Source organism: Thamnophis elegans, chromosome 2, assembly GCF_009769535.1.
Source record: "Thamnophis elegans isolate rThaEle1 chromosome 2, rThaEle1.pri, whole genome shotgun sequence".
Taxonomy (NCBI): Eukaryota; Metazoa; Chordata; class Lepidosauria; order Squamata; family Colubridae; genus Thamnophis; species Thamnophis elegans.
The window spans coordinates 86965007-86983379 of record NC_045542.1 but is presented as its reverse complement, the minus strand read 5'-3'; the positions used below and the strand labels follow the sequence as shown (position 1 = coordinate 86983379).

The window sequence follows — 18373 nt, the reverse complement described above, 5'->3', positions numbered from 1 at the left end:
TAATTTGCCTTTTCAACTATCAAAGAAATGTCATCAACATGGTGCACAGTGCAGAGTTTTGATGCTTTTTTTCTCTACGCTCATTTTTTTTTCAAACTAGTCTCCTTCAACATATATTTAGCATATAAATTGAGCAAATAAAAGGGGAATGTAAAATCTTTTCTCCCTCTTCAGCCAATTTGTTTTGCCATGTTCCTTGCAGTCTTTGACTTCTGGTTCTATGTATCACACCTTTTTTATCATGTTCCTCAGACACTGTCATTTTCTTATATTCAAGAACTAGATTTCTCTTTCCTAAAACTATATGGCATAATTCTGACCTAGGCTTCCCAAGAGCATGACGTAAACTACTGGTCCCAACAAAAAAACAAAAAAAACCTTTATTAATTTACTGTGAATTCTTCTCATTCACACACAGCAAAATCTTTCCAGGGAGGATTTACGGTCACAGACCTTATCTGGTGTAGGGAGCTGCCAGGCCAATATCTACAAAACTTGGCAAGGAGTCTTGGAGAGTCATGAGCCAATTAATCAAACTAACTGTCTCCTGCAAACTCCACTCTCCTTTTGCTCCTCTTTTATTTTCTCTGGGAGGGGCCATTCAACATCCACTTGGGACCTTACTCCCAAGTTCACCCCTGTTCTTTAGCTGTTTCCTTCGTCTGTTTGATAACTCTGCATATGCACACACTGAGAACAGGCTCCAGCTGTTCATCTGCCTCACTGATGTCTAACTGCGAAGGCAGCTGATAACTGGCATACAGCTCTGGCCTCCTATCTGCCTCTGACACAGAGCCCTTATCAGACTCCAGGATTGGCCCATGTTCCTCCCCAACCTCCTCACTGCTCCTCTGACCGCTGGTGGACCACAACAGGCATCTATATTATTCCTGGCTTGTTAACTTCTTACTGCTATATACTGTATCAGCATATTTTTTTCTCTAAGCCGGCATGCAGTTTCAATTGACTTTCATGGATGTGAGCATGCTCTGCTATCAGCCTAATGACCATCAGATATATTTGGATGGCATCCCTAAGATGTCCTGGGCACAGTGATCAGTCTTAGTTCAGCAACATTATTTACTGCCCACAAAGACTTGCATCAGTGATCCTATCCCCTTGTTGCATGCAAAATAAAAAATTCACTTATTAGAGAAAGAGATGCTGCGGGTTTTGAAGGGATAAATTTGGGAAAAAATTACTGTCAGTGACATCTTTAAGAGTTCTGGTGGTGCAGTGGTTAGAATGAAGCATTGCTGGCTGACTCCAACCACTGTCAAGAGTTTGATCCTGACCCACTCATGGTTGACTCAGCCTTCCATCCTTCTGAGCTTGGTAAAATGAGGACCCAGATTGCTGGGGCAATATGCTAACATTTGTAAACTGCCCAGAGAGAACTGTAAAGCATTATGGAATGGTATATATGTCTAAGTGCTATTGCTATCTTTATCAGATATGAAGTCAATTTTGCTTTCACTGGCTCCTATTTATGTAACAGGAACTTGTCTATGATAGTTCCTGGCAAACAATGCTTTCCTGTAAAACCATTATTCATGGAACATAACAAACTGCTGTGTTCAATCAGACCCTCATTCCACTTCGTTTTCTAAGGTGCTATGTAGTGGAGAGCCTGTAGTTTCTGCTCTGCCACAAGAAAAATATATGGTGATTTTCAATCAACTTTGAGCCCAGTGGATAAGATGGACCCAACATTAAAACAATGCAGTGATTTGCCATCACTTTCTTTATGATGTTTTCCTCAACTTCTCAAACTAGCCTACAGCCCTCCGGCCTGTTGCCCTTGTGCCTTGGTGCTCCTACTGCTTCATGTATGAAGGAAGTGGCATTTATATTTTATTTATATTTTATTTTAATGCTACTCTTAGTGCCAAAGGAGGCCAGAGATTGTGTACAAAACAACCCTCTTCTAGTTAGACCTTCTTCTAAATTTATATGTAATTCTAAAGAAACTGTAAATAAATAAATCAACACTAAAATTACCAATCCTGGAATCAGACAGTAACATTGCAATAATTGAGACAAACTTCATTTTTACTAGCACATTTTTACTACCCTTCATTTGGGTAATGAAATGCTTTCTGCAAGAAAGCAACCAAGCTTAGAGACCACCAAGCATCCTTCACTTTATTTTTTAAAAATGTAATAGTTTGGTACTGGAATAGTTTTTATCTTACAAATGCTAGGGTAAATAGATAGGTCTTGAGTTGTCTATAATAAAATAGGCACATCAAGAGGGCCCTATGCCTAGCCATCCAAAGGTGAGCTAAACCTATTAGTGAGTTTACAAGCAGAATCCCAGCTGATCTTAGTGGGTAGTATTGCAGAGACTGTTATTTTCAGCCATTTGATCATAAGCATTTTAGACATTGATATGGCTACTGCCAAATTCTAATTTGGAAAACAATTAGATCAGGCAGGATGCTAAAAGCTTCATTATGGTGGCTAGTCTCTATGGCATGAAACGAATGCCATTCACTATGTTATGAAACTAATTCTTCTGGAAATGAAATTGGGCTTTCATAGCAGCATGAAAATTAACCTCAAAATCCTTGATTCAAAATGTGTATTTTTCAAACACAGAAAAGAAAACAGCAGCATGAAAATTAGCCTCAAAATCCTGGATTCGAAATATGTATTTTTCAAACATAGAAAAAAGGGCAAGGTATTACAGACTAATTAATATGCACTAGCTGCATTTCAAAAGCCTTGTACCCAGAGAATTTGTATTGAAAATCTTGCAGCCAAGAAATCTTCAAGACTTAAAAAAAATGAAATAGGTAATTTGCATTGATAAAAAAAAGTTATCAGGCAATTTATGCTATGACTTACAAACATTATGAAATGTTGCAAATATAAGCAGTTACACCATTTCTGTAGCACTTATGTAAAAAAATTAGAAAGTAGAAAACTCAGTAGGAAAATTGCCCTTCAACTAGAGATTAGAAAGCAGATCAGGCTTTTAGCAATTTAAATTCCTTAACACTGTCACTTTCTTCCATCTGTTTGCACTAGATAGAACTGCTGTGGATACCACCCAACCACTTTGTGACCTGAGTCTCAAAATGTTGGATTTTCAGGCCAATATTCATACAAGTGCACCTTGTGCCTCACAGTCAATTATACTATCTTCTGATGCTATACATACATAAATTAAAAGGGCAGAGGTTGGAGCTGAGGAAATTGAATTTTCCTGTGAACATAGACATGCAAGAATATTATACAGCTATCACATTTTTCAGGGGACTGGCATGTAATTGCACAGATTAATTTGTTGATAAAGAGTGGTGATTTCATGAGAGAAGAATGTGCATGTGGTCAGTGATTTAGCAACATATCCTAAATGCTGATTAAATTGTCCTTTACAAGATATCCCCAAACACTTTTGAGTATACTAGTAGAGCTTGTGCAGGATTCTGGATACAGATCTTCACAACATCTTTAACCTTAGAGAATAACAGAGCTGGAAGGGACCTTGGAGTCCAACCCTCTTCTTAAGCAGGAAACCTTTTACCAGGGATTCTCAACCTTTTCTTCACACAGACCCACTTTAAATACCTTTTGTGGCCACAGACCATGGCCACAGGCCACTGAGACTTAACTTAAGATTTAAATCACAACATTTCTTCAAGCCTTTGCTGACCCCCTGTAATAATATTACACACACACACACCAGGGATCTACGGCCCACAGGTTGAGAACCACTGCCCTATACCATTTTAGACAAATGATTGTCCAATCTCTTCTTTGAAATATTCAGTATTGGAGCACTGGAGGAACGTCATTCCGCTAATTAACTGTTCTGTCAGGAAATTTCTCCTTAGTTCTTGGTTGCTTCTCTCCTTTCCATCCATTGCTTCTTGTCCTTTCTTCAGGTGCTTTGGAAAATAGGTTAACATCCCCCCCTTCTTTGTGGCAGCCCCTTAGATACTGGAAAACTGCTGTCACATCAACCCTAATCTTTCTTTTCATTAGACATACCCAAATTCCTGCAACCATTCTTCAGTCCTCTGATTATCTTTGTTGCTCTTTTCTTGACTTTTTCTAGAGCCTCAACACCTTTTTAATATTGCAGCAATATTCCAAGTGTAGTCCTACCAAAGCATTATAGAGTGGTATTCACATGATCTTGATTCTGCCCCTCTTTTACTGGCTGGCTCATATTTACATGATTGTCTGCTAGGAATTCAAGATCCCTCTCACAGTTACTACTATTGAGCCAAATACTATCTATTCTATACCTGTACATTTGGTTTTTCTTGCCTAAATGTAGAGCCTTATTTTTCTGACCATTGAATTTCATTTTGTTATATAGAGCCCAGTGTTCAAGCCTGTCAAGATCCTTCTATGTCTTGAACCTTTCTTCTAAAGTGTTAGCTATTCTCGCCAGCTTGCTGTCATCTGCAAATTTGACAAGTTTATCTTCTATCCCTCATCTAATCCATTTTTGAATATATTGAAGAATTCTGGGCCTAGGAAAGAGCCTTGTGGTACTCCATTGCATACGTCCCTCCATTTAGATACAGTTCCATTAAGGACTACACATTGAATGGAATTGGTCAGTCAGTTATGAATCCATCTGGTGGTGATGCTATCTAACCTACATTTTTTTTAATCTTATCAAGTAGTAGGTTGTGATCTACTTTATCAAATGCCTTACTGAAGTCTAAGTAAATGATATCCACAGCATTTTGCTAGTCCACTAATTTTGTCACATTGTCAAAAAATGCAATAAGGTTTATCTCACGTGATCTTTTTTTGACAAATCCATGTTGGTTTCTGGTTATGACTTTATTAGATATTCACAGATACATCGCTTGATTATATTTTCCAGAATCTTCCCAGGTATTGATGTCAGGCTAATATGCCTGTAGTTTCATGGTTCAATTTTCCCCCCTTTTTTGAAGATGAGTATTACATTAGCTCTTTTCTAGTCATCTGGTAGTTGTCTGGTGCTCCAGGATCTTTGAGATATTGTTCATGGTCTTTCTTCATGGGCATTCATTTAGAGAAATCTATTTTGCAAAAAAATAATCTTTGTTGACACAGCTGAATATGTAGATGTTGCATGTGAGTAAGAACGAAGCATTTTCTAAATGCCTTGTTTAATGGGTAGCCTGAGCAGAAAGTTTTCCTTTGCTGAGCTTCACACAGTGTCCTTAAGAACCCGGAGGATGAAGTGTCTGATGTCATTAATGTCAAGATTAAGGTGATTCAACACAACTACCCTAACTACCCTTTGAGTATTTAGGAACTCAAAGGAAGCTAGTGGTTGTTTCTGAAATTAAGAAGACAATCACTGATAGTGCTTTAATCAAACAATCAGAATAATGATCAAACGACTTTACTTATTCACTTACTTAAAATCATAATTGCAGTTTCACATGCTTTCCAGAGTTTCTTGGGGTAGGCAATCCATGAAATAAAATAACACAGTAAAACAAGTGAAATAAACAATGACTTAATTTAAACTATTCAGTCAGTTTGGAAATATATATTATAGGAAGGATTATAATCCAAAATCTTGGAAACCAGTTTGGATATTATTCCTCAGATGGATTGGCGACCAGAATTCTGGATTCATAGAGATGCATTAACATGTTTTTGTTTATTTTGTTTCCTTGTTTGTTTAAAATATAAAAAGTTTCAGGCAACTTTAATTCAAGCCATACAGGCGACTTTCACATGAGGCTGTATCAATATAGTCATTAGTAACAATCACTAAATAAATTAGGAAAACAATTCAGCAAGATATCGCACAGCAGGTATATCAAAGCTTTCTGCTCTTTAATCTACATTGGATGGAGCCCTTTATGTTCCCTGGGAATCTTACAGTTATGTCTTTGTAAGAGGGGAAGAAGGAAGAGAAAGAATTAAACCCAAATATACCGAAACAGAGGGCAAGGTTGAAACTCGAGACTCACCAATAACATCTAAGAACTTCATCAGTAAAAAGATATAGAGTCTTTCTTCTTCAGTCTTCCTCTCAGAATCTCCCTCCTCCCACTTTTGATTTCGATCCTCATTATTAATTATATATATTGCCTATTGTGTTTTCTTTTAGCCAGGAGCAAATGGCTTCCCTCAGATCCCCAGATCATATCAGAAGGACTATATGCAATAGCGGTGGTACTCAGTTTCTCAAGGATTGCTTACATTCTCCCAGCCAATGAAAGCTTTGGTCCTCTCCAGATTTCTTTGGGAAGAACTGTGAAAGACATCTTCAAGTTCATGGTCATCTTTATCATGGTGTTTCTCGCCTTCATGATTGGAATGTTCAACCTTTACTCATACTACCTAGGTGCAAAATATAACCCAGCGTTTACAACGTGAGTATCTACAGCATGGGTTTTGATTCCCCAGACTGCTGTTATGTATATTCTATAGAATTACAGACTAAATGTATTCCTGCCTTGTTGGAACATTATTGTGGGAAATATCCAGTTTATTCTGCACTCAACACATTCTCAGTCAACCCTTCTATCCAGATCACACCAATACCTGACACTGTTTATATATTAAACATCAGTAAACATCAAAACAGTTTGATAAAATGAGATCAAAGGAACACAAAAACAAGGAGACATGAATAGTACCAAGAATTATGTCTGTATGTATGTCTGTCTGTCTGTCTGTCTGTCTGTCTGTCTGTCTGTCTGTCTGTCAATCTATCATCTATCAATCATCTATCATCTCTCTCTCTCTCAAAAGGCAAAGAAACACTGTTGTAGGAAATTATCATGGCCAATCCTAAAGGAAGATAGCAGCAATAGCATAGAGATGTAAAATAGGGCACCACATGATATCTCCTGCAACATTAAAGAAACAATTTGGTGGATGGAGATGATATATCCAATTTGCATATCATTTTCAGATATCAAACGTTATACTGTTTTAACCAGATATTCTATAAAGCACTTAAAGGAAATCTATAACATTTTGAGAATGAGGGAATTATTTACCTCAGAGCTTGAGAAATAACATATAATGTAATGCAATGCAATGTAATAACATAACAACGTAATATAATATAATGTAAAATAATACAATGCAATGTAAATATATTCTGTTCTATTCTATTAATACATTACATAAACCATAACATAATAGTTATAGCACAGCAAAAATCATGTTGCAATGAAGGTGGTTATCAAAAGCTGCATGCCATTACTGATAGATGTATAACTTTCTCCAAACCATTATTCCACCTGTTCTAGAATAATAAGCAGTGCCCATCAATCTATATGACAGGCCAGTTTTCTAAAAGGCTGGTGTTTTTTTAACTTATAGGTTCAGCAACATGGCCTTTAGAGGGAACTTAGATCCAACCTCATCATTAAAAAGATTAAAAATAGAAAATGCTCACAAAGCCCTGAAACTTTACAAAATCTCTGTGTTCTTGCAAAAACGCAGTGTGAGCATTCAACATGATATGCTTTAGATTGTTCAGCACTGATTATAGAATATTTTGGGGTCAAATCTTTTATAAAATTTTAAAAGTCACAAACTCTGAAGAGTGTGGTGACTCCACTCCTGCACAAGACGTTGCTGTAATGAACTTACTAGATCATAATCACATACTTTAAAATTTCAATTGAAGGGAAGGAGGGAAAAAGGAGGTGGGAGGGAAGAGAGCTATTTGGAATTGACCTCGCATCTATTTATATCTTGACTAGGCCACCCCATGTTTTGTACTATAGTAATGCATCTGCCAGTTTATGCCTAAATATAAAGCAAGGGTTTCCACTACAGTGCCATGCATTCAAAAGGCAGCATCAGACTGTCAGCAGCCAATATGCTCTTAATTTATTCTCTAGTGTGCACATATTCTTTCTGACAGCTGTTGCAAGTGGAAAATAGTATCTAATTCTGTAATTAAAGACTGCTCCCTAAAGAAGATGCATAAGAGAGCAGATTTGCAGTTACAACTGTCATTTTATGATGGCGGGGAGGAAACTTCTTATTGCTGCAGTTCATCATTCTGAAAATGGTTTGGGGAATTCCACTTTGTACGTATGGCAAGCTTATTTCTGCTCGTTAAGTAATTAAGTATAAAACAACAAATGTAGTCTTTATGTGAGGACTTCTTTGTTTTCTTTTATGTTCAAGAAGTATCGTATCAAGAACTTTGTTCCTGGAATTTGCATATAAAGCTTTATATTCTGGATGGCAAATAGCATAGAGACATGTTTTCTGAAACATAAAGGTCTGTGCATAAATTACATCATCTCCAAAGAGAAAGATAGACATTAGATTAGATTTTGCACAATTTACTAGAACTTTCAAAAACTTCATTTTTATTACTTGGCTTTTTTGTCATTCTGATATCTTCTCCACACCCAATTAGAAAACACCAGCATGCATTTTTTTTAAAATAAATAAATAAATATATCTTTAAATTTTTAAATATTGTGGGAAGCCTACCCCCTTAGAAGAATGAAATATTTTGGGGGATATTAAAAAGGCAGGATAAAATATTTCCCCTAAAGGAGAAATAGACAAAAATCTTAAGAGAGGCAGAAGTTACCAACCCCAGTTTCCCTGCCCCAAGCAGAAACTGAGGAGGCCAGCTTTTAAAAATGCAGATTTGGCAATCCATTCAGACAGACTGGGTCAGGCAGAGACTTCAGATAAGCAACACAATAAGCCAAGGTTGACAAAATTAGTTCAGACAAACACCTACGATTTGTAGTTCCCCTTTTGCCTATAGAGCCAGTCATGACCCCTACATGATCCCATACCATAATGATTTTCTCTTTCTTTCGCTACTGGTTCAAAACATGCAGTGTTTCTGCACATGCGCATAGCATCCATTATGACATGTGGGTGGGTGGGTGGGTGGAGCTTCTGCCATTGCTGCTACCTGCAGAATACCACCTTTGCCCCATATGAATCCAGAAGGTATAGAAACCCACCCACTCTATGCTCCATTTTTTCAGCTGTCCCAGAACCACAAACCCTGGTGATTCTGTTCATCGATAAATGGAACTTCTTTCTAATCAGCCTCCAGCCTCCATTTTATTTTCAGCGTCTTTCTCCCAGCTTGGAACTGAATCAGATGGATTTTCCTTCCAACAATATATTTCCATCTATTTCTGATATTTGCTGTGATTCAGGATCCCATTTCCTTACATCAGATAATGTGGAACAAATGAACAACAGTTGCATCATTATGGATGAGAAATGTCCATAATTTAAATACAGTGTACAAGGACTTTATCCTAAATAAAAACAGAACCATGGCTGATATATTAGAATTTGGGAATTACTTGTTAGGCAAAAAAACCAACAACATTAAATACTCTGAAATAGGATTAAGCTGTCTGAAATCCATGGAAATTTATAGGCTTATGTGTATCTTATTTGGTATGAAATGGATACTAATGTAGTATATGCTAAGCTAAGAAAGAATAGCAAGTATAAACATGATCAGCAAGCATTTAGGATAAGATAGCACATCTCAGAGATATTTCTGAAAAATAATTTACTTGTAGTGTCTTCTCAGCATCCAGAGGTCTATCTTATGATCCCCAAATGACCATAAAGATTAGCCAGCAGAGGGTTATATCCCAAATTATAATTGAATATTGAGGTTATTGACTTGTTTATAGTTTTACAACTTACATAATGGACTTAAAATAAAAGTATAGTTCCTATATAGTGACGATAAATAAAGGTATATACGGTAATAGTATATACTATTATATCTACTATATAGTAGATATAATAGTATATGCTATTCTAATGTATACTATAAGAAAACAAGAATTTAGTTAAAAAAACAGAAGCTAAAATGCTCATTGTCGTCAAATATGATAAAGTACGTTTTTCCTCCCTTCTGTTCAATTAAGTCTGATTTTCACACACCAACAGTTTTCTTGTCAAGGTTTTTCAGAAGTTGTTTGCCATTGCCTCCTTCCTAGGACTGAGAAAAAGTAACTGGCCCAGGGTCACCCAGCTGGCTTTGTGCCCAAAATGAGATTGGAACTCACTGTTTCCCAGTTTCTAGCCTGACGCCTTAACTATTACACCAAACCGGCCAGTGGTGGGTTTCAAATTTTTTTGCCACTGGTTCAGTGGGCGTGCTAGGTGGGGGGCATGTGACTGAGTGGGCATGCCAACTTGACATACACTCACATTCACATGACCCCTCCACCAAACCACACCCACCAAACTGATGTTGAAAATTTTTGGGACTTTTTGACACTTTTTGGGAGGGATCCAGACAGCTTGACTCAGTGCACCAGCTGTCAGAGGCAAGAAGGGGCAGTCCATGGCCATTGCAGAAGCTGCCTCGGTGAGTCACTCCCCGCCTCCCCAGGCCAGGCCCTCAGATTGTGCCAAACTGAGGCCACCGCCACCACCCACTCCCTTTGTCTGCCTGGCCGGCGGGAGCAGCAACAGCATTGATCATGCCGCAGGCTCTCAAAGAGGTGTCTGAGAGGGTTTTTTCCACCCAGTCATTGGCCGCAGGGCACCGAAAACTCCTCCGGTCGCTGCCAGTGACTTCTGCGATGGCCGTGTGAGGAGCGCAGCCAGCAGCTGGTTTTTAAGTGAGCAGCTTTCAATCAGGTGACTGGGAGGCTTCTTTGCCAGCTAGTCACTTCCCAGATCCAGTCAGCTTCCCATCTGATAGACTCTGGACCAGCCACCATGGAAGTAAGTAGTGTGCCCTGAAGAAAGAGGCGGTGGTTCAGAAATGGGACTAAAGTCAGGGCCATAGGAAAAGTGAGATGGCAAGAGGGCAGTGCCTCCAGGAGAAGGCAGGAGCTGGGAAATGGCTCATTCCCTGACCCAGCTGAGTTGAGCCACAAGAGGGTGGTGGAGAGAGGGCAAGGCCAGAGCCAGGGAATGGTGCATTTCCCGACTTGGCCAAGGCAGGCGGTGAGAGGGCAGCGGTACGAATGGCACATCCTTGGGGCCCCAGCCCCCAATCCAAGGCAAGTGAGTGGCATGCTTTCTTACATTTGGTGAGCAGAGCAGAGCAAGGTGTGGAGGCGACTGGCAAGGTGCGTAGCTAGGTGCTGGGCTTTGTAGCAAAGGCATATATAGGGCTCAGATGGATGGGGTGAGCATCAAGTGAGCAAGTGAGCGTCAGGCAGGCAAGCGAGTGGCATGTGGGGCAAGCAAGCATTGGGCAGGCAGGCGGTGCGTGCGAGCGGCAACCGGTGGACCAGTTTGAGGGCATGGCTAGCCTGCTGTCCTTACAGGTTCAGCGACCCAGGCCCAATTACCACTACCGGTTCGCCCAAACCAGTGCAAACCGGTAGGAACCCACATCTGAAACCGGCTTTCGATATGCCTATAAATCGCCTTAATTAATAGAATCCCTAAATACTAAAGAATGATTTTAATATACACTTTTAAAACACCACTACAATTTATAAACTTGAAACACTTACATATTTAAAATTAAAGCCCATTGATTGATAAGGTATTTTATTAAATTCTTTTTTAAGGTTACATGTCAGCCCCATAAATTTAGTATTCTTACAGAGTAAAATTGTACAATGTTCAGTGAAATTTGAAGCCTCTTAAGCATCCTGATCTTCATATTCAGCAGGCTGTTTTAACATAATTTTGCTCCTTGCCAGATCATTTTTGAATCCTTACCTTCAAGTAGACATTGTACATATAGATCATTTGCAGCATTCAGAAGGATTGGCACCGTAGAGGCTAGCGAAATTCTATGAGTATGTGCAGCTAACAGTATAGAAGAAAACAGGCAATCACAATTTCTCAAGACCTGTCCCCACAAGGGGAAAGTCTTTCCTTACATGGGATGATCTTAGATGAGCCCTCAAGGATTGCTGATGGGGAAGTTCAAAGCAAGCAACTCTGCAATATTGGGGTTAACTCAAAAAGCAACAATGAATTGTCATTTTCTAAACAACCATCCATCTTAAATCTATGAATGAGTCAGAACAGATTGCAGGAGCTAGCCATATAATCTAAGGTACTCATAATCCTATCTGCCCAATATGTACTATATACATATTATTCCCCTGGATAGTATTTTCTTACAGCTACATTCAGTAGATTCTAAGCTAATGAATACCTTGGCAATATTCAGACCTTTATAATTACTTCTATAGTCTTCAAAATAACCCTCTAGCAAGGAAAATACTTGCTCTTAATTGGGAGTTGGGGGATCATTAATAGAATGATATGTGGCCCATAGGCAGCTAATTTAAAGCTTAGTATTAAAGAGAGAGCAGATGTATACATTAGCTATCAATAAACTACATCAATTAAATTTAATTAATATAGCAAGTGCATACTTTCTGGCTAGTGATAGCACAACTTAACACTTGTGCACAAAACTTGGTAGAAGTAAGTCCCAACTACTCCCTTACCTACATTCACAGATGCTAACATGGAGACTGAATGATATCCATCTCAATTTAACTCTTCCTGCACCAAATCCCTTGCAGGAAATGAACACTAAAATTTGTCTTTGTGCTATAAATTGCACCCTGCTATATTCCAGGGAATCATTTCAAAGAAGTGATTGAGCCATTGAGGTTCAGTGGGTTTCTTCTACCTCTTTGGAGCTTGGTGGATTTACACGGATTTCTTCAAAAATTCCAGCAATGGGGTCTCTGCCTGGTTCCTGGGTGGGCATGGCCATGGTGGGCAGAATTTCCAGGAAGCCCATTCCCCCCCCCCATGAGCTTCTTCATGGGCTCTGCAGTTACCTCGCATCCAAAAGGCCATGTGGAGACTCCTTGGGGGGACGGGCAGGGAGGGGGTGGGAGGAGCCAGCCAGGGGTAGTATTTGGAGGTTCTCCGAACTGGCCATAATGTTAGCTACAGGTTCTTCCAAACCTAGGCGAACCTGTAGCAGCCCACCTCTGGATTTCTCCATCCAGGAGAAACCATTGTCTCGTGTGATGGACAACTGATAAGGCTCCTTGTTACAGTCTAAGGGAAAGGTCTCTTCTGTACCTTCTTGTTTCTTTGGAGTCTTACTATAATTGTCCCTTCAGGCTTGTCCTTGTCTCTGTCATGTATAGTTTCTGTTGGGGCCTCAGAGTCGTCATTTCATTACTACAGTTTTCTGTTACCATGCCCTGCATTTGATAATTGTCAAGCCAAATTACCTGAAAAAACTTCCCTGAGGGAGCAGTTAGTTAGTTAGCTTATTAAACTTGTATGCTGCCCTATTCCCAGAGGGACTCGGGGGGGGGGGGGGCTAACAGGGGTGTCTTCTATTGTGTCATTCTGCATCTCTGTTCCTTTTATTCTCTCCACCAACAACAACACTTTGAATAGCCAGACAAATCAGATCCATTAAGCTGAAGACTTTTTAAAATGTCATATAACCATTTGATAAATCAATAAGCCCTACTTAATGTTCCTCGTCTGCAAAAATCTGTGTTTTTCTCATCTTCTCTATTCTCTGGGAAAATGGCTCATTTTAATTTCATTATTATTATATCTTCTTTTTTTAATTAGCTGGCACCCTGAGATTTGTTCTGACAATATTTTATTATATTGGGTTTTTTTAATAAAAATTTTATTTTCGGACAAACACAGACACACAACACATATAACATAAAAGCCTCTTCAATTACACACAGTATGTCGATTGGTTACAAAGTCTTTCTGTGTCCTTTCCGTAATCCTCACTTGAATTTTATCAAAATTCACATATTGACAATCAAGATATCTTTGTACACATTGTTATTATGCTTCCTCCTATTCTAAATCATTCAATCATTTTAGCATTGATAACATTCTCTAATAGTTTCCAATTCCATGTTTTTCCCCATTATTAGTATCATCAATGTAATATACATGTATACAAATTGTTATAATTATTTAACATCCATTAAGCCCAGTTATGATTGCATCCTTTCAACATAAGGCATATTAAATTTGAAGTAAATTTATATTATAACATTTTATTACATTATCCTGAAATCATCCAATGATAATCTATTCTAATAACAATGATAATCTTTCTAATCTATTCTATATAGAATTGTTTATATTTTATAAAAAGGCTTTTCAACATCATCTCCATGATCCTCACTTACAGTTTGTATAAGATTTCATATTATCAATCTAGTGTATATAAATGCTTTGTTATCATTATTAATCATTTATTTGACTGTGACATCATTCCATTATTTTAGCATTGATAACATTCTCTAATAATTTTCAATTCCATATTTCCCCCATTATTAGTATCATCAATCTAATATACTTACATACAACTTGATATAAGTATTAAACATCCATTAAGCCTAGCTATTATTACATCCTTTCAACATAAAGCTTATTAAATTTAAAGTAAATTTATATTATGACATTTTATTACATCATCCTGAAATCATCCAATAATATTACATCTTTATATTCTATTCTACATAAAATTGTTTAACTTTTGTAAAAAGGCTTTTCAACATCATCTTCATATCCTCACTTATAGTATTATATACAATTTCATATTATCAATCTAGTATATATAAATGCTTTGTTATAATTATTAATCATTTACTTGACTATAGCTATTATTACGTTGTACATAGCACTCAAAATTTAACTACATTTAACTAAAATTTATTGTGACATTTCGTTTCATCATCCTGTATCCTTCCAGAGATAGTGTAGTCCAATATCTCTTGCCATTTGTAACATCTGTATTCTAAATATTTTCTTGATAAGTCTTATGTGGACTTCTCTTAAGAACTTGTTGTTCGTTGCATATCTTCTAAGAATTTGAAACCCTTTATCTGCTCTTTTTATCAGCTTCACTTTGGTTATCATTAGTGCTTTTGCTGAGATTACTCTCATTATTTCTGCCAAATTTTCTCTCCTTTCTTCATCTATTTTCTGACATCTGAAATGAAGATCTGGTTCATCAATTTCTCCTTTCCATATTTCACACTTGTCATTTCCCTCCACTCTCAGTTTGCTGTCAGTGTCAACAATTTTCTTATCACTTTCATATGTCTGTTATTTTTTCGGTTCTTTCCTCAAACTTCATCGCTGTCCCCATATATTTTCTGTATTTTGCTCTATAATTTCAAGTCTCTTTTCAATTCTCTCTGTAATTATTAAAAAATTTGAATTTATAAATATTTTATTATATTTTTAATTGACATCTTTGATATAAGTTTGGAATGTGTATTGTTAATAGATTTGATTTCTTTGAAGTTATTCTGTTCCAGAGATGGCTATTATTAAGGTACATTTTAGTGTGCCTGCTCTGTGCTGGATTTCATTTTGCCCTACCTCTGGAAGAATTTTAACTGACAAAATTAAACTTTTTTATTCTTCTTCTTCTATTCCTTTATCTTGTTCATCTTATTCTTCTCTTCCCTCCTTACTTAAGATATATTTAACATTCCCATTTTGGCTAAGATCAAATGTATCTTGTTTACTATTTGAACATGAAAAGATATGCACTTGAAAATAAACATAAATAAAATAGTACTAAATGGATTGATCCGTTGTTCAGAAACAGTCTGCCCATCTCAAAGAAGATGCTATTACAGCTGTCTCCTTGCAAGGATGGGATGGGTTATATTTTGCAATAATCTAAAGATGAAAGACAGAGACTGTTTATTAGAATAGAATGGAATGGAATGGAATGGAATGGAATGGAATAGAATAGAATAGAAAAGAATAGAACAAAGTAGAGTAGCGTAGAGTAGCATAGTGTAGCATAGTGTAGCATAGTGTAGTGTAGCATAGGTGGACACACAAGGGATTTATCTTTGGTGCATATGCTCTCAATGTACACAAAAGAAAAGATACATTCATCACAAATCTTAAGGTACAACACTTAATGATAGTCGTCGGGTACAAATAAGCAATCATATCATTCTAGAAAACAAACAGTGTAAATTGTAAGAATTTTATTGAATATATAAAACAGACAATTACTTGAATATTAGTACAACATGCTAAATTCAGATGCTTTTGTGAACCACAGGTCACTTCAGCTGATAATAAAGAAATCGTTGAATTAGCTGAGGTAGTTACCCATCTGGACATGCTACTGCCATTGATTACTCAACCACGGCGACATCTGGGAATGAAGTCCCAGGAGGGCTACAGCTAATGCAGTAACTGCTATTGAAATTTGATCTCTAATGGAAGGCTTTGCAAATAGTAGTTAAATTACAAGTCCTTTGCACAATTTCCACTTTCTGGATATAATGGAACCTTGTGGGCATTTGGTGTTTTGTACTGAATGAGAAAAAAGACCCTTAGAGATTCACAATAAGGCTGTTGTTTATCACTATGGTTGAACTGAGATTAAAAAAAACCATGAGCTGAGCTGTTTTCCACACAAAGTCATAGAGATTGTTTCCCATCGAAGCTAGAAAACACCCTTTTCCAAATTCCCTTCCTTACTCTTTTTGTGTTTCAAAGATTTCAAAAAGAACCCTTTTTACAATCATGCCTTTCAAGTCAAAGCTTGTTACAGTAGTGGGATTAAAATAATTTAACAACCAGTTCTCTGCCCTAATGATTTTTTCCAACAACCAGTTCACCAAACTCAAAGTTAACAACCGGTTCTCCTGAAGTGGTGCTAACTGGCTGAATCCTACCACTGGCTTGTTATATAGATCTTTCATTCTCTACAATAGCACTGATCAACCCAGTCCTATAAGGTACAAAATCTCATTAAAGATACCTAAGAATCATTCTTCTTCTTTTATCTCTTTTAATTTGACAATGTTTAAAAACCCTGGTCAACCAACAGGAGCTGCAAACATTATATGTTAATGACTCATATGTTAACAAGTTTCCAAATTTAAAAGGCAGAAGACTTCTTTTGCCCAGCAAGTTTGGGTTATTATAATGTTATTTGTCTTTGGGGGTGAGTTCAGTTTTATTAAATTCAAAAGGCAGCTCTTAAAAAGCACAGTTAATATTTTACTGAATTCCTTGCCGCTAGGTGGATCAATGGTATTAATTCTTGCTTAGAAAGAAAAGTCGCTATAACTGAAAGAAGGAATGTTATGTTATTGTTACCCAACATTACTTTTGCCAAAATATGCATGGCTTTTAATGTCTGATAAATTGGGTAACACACCTTTTCAGAAGAATTGAGAAAAGGATTGAATAATGCTCAAAAGCTGGTAAAAATGGAACATGATGTAAAGGATGTTAGAAACTGGGTTAAACTAAAAGATGCTTATTTCAATATCAAGAACATGTTTTGTTGTAGGTCCATTCAGCAATCTAAAATTTTCATATTCTACCAAGGCCTTGCTTGATTTTTTTTTTTTTTTTAGTATATGAATCAGGCCTACAATTCTCTTTTTTTCCTAACAGATTTGGCTCAATATTTTTCTTTTTTTAGTGAAGACATTAAGCAGGAGAGAATAAGGGAATAAGGCTAATGCTTATTGATATACATCAACAAGCAGCTTCTTTACCCATTATATTTTCAAGCCTCCCTCCCTCCTTTCCTCCCTCCTTTCTTTCTTTCTTTCTTTCTTTCATTCTTCAAAAAATTGCTTTCCAAATTCAAAGCATAAATATTTGAACCTGGTGCTTTCTTTTCAGAAAGCTAATACAATCTTTGATCTGAAAAGTCAACTGAGACTTCCTTCCTGTGGAAAAGTCAGAGATCAAAATTGCAGATTCAGCATTCCTTGCAATACTCCTACAAACAGCCATTTTTTAACTCATTAGAAATGCCATGCCTGAACAGAGTTAGGAGGAACAAAATCCTTGCCTATGGCCATGACTGAAGATGAATGATGAACAAATGGAAGTAACTATCAAGGAACAACCACTCCAAGGCTTTTTCTCAGGGAAGAAGTGGTTAATTTGGGCTTGGCCAGGGAGAGGGCAGACGTTTTGATGTTGCTTCATATTGTAGTCCACATGGTAAAACAGATGTGAATGAAAAATATTAGGGATGAAAATTAGTGACCCTGATCTCTGAGTTCCATATATCCATTAATGAGTGTTTAGGTGTATAAAACCTTTGCACACAAACAAAATGCTTGCTTGTACATTAGAAAAGCCATATTTGATACATGGATTAGGGATATGCAACAATGTTGATGCACCTTTAAATGAAACATCCTGTTCAAGAATATTGTGAAGCAAAGAGCCCTTCTCTGTTCCACAGCAGTAGAGCAATGTAGCTTAACCATTCTAGAAATATTTTAAAAAGCTACTATATATGCCAAGTGTAGTCTACTCTATATCCCAAGAATTCTTATATGGTTCTCTGTCCAAGCACTAAACTTATTGCTACCAAGTTTAGCCTAGGAAAATCAAAGGAGCCACTAGAGGGCAGCAAAGATTTTTCTGTGTCTGTGGTCCCATTCAGAGGCCATCTGGATTTTAACAGCCAAGTTCTGGCAGGTCTAGCTAA

The 18373-nt window shown here is 37.2% G+C and overlaps 1 protein-coding gene across 1 annotated transcript in view; it reads left to right on the top strand.

Annotated features, from left to right (window-relative positions):
- The window catches only part of TRPC7 (transient receptor potential cation channel subfamily C member 7), a 135944-nt gene that overhangs the window by 96805 nt on the left and 20766 nt on the right, over nucleotides 1–18373 (top strand). The window contains exon 6 of the mRNA XM_032239052.1: nucleotides 6083–6347. Within this exon, the coding sequence (XP_032094943.1) occupies nucleotides 6083–6347 (265 nt within the window). The remainder of the gene's footprint in view (nucleotides 1–6082; nucleotides 6348–18373) is intronic.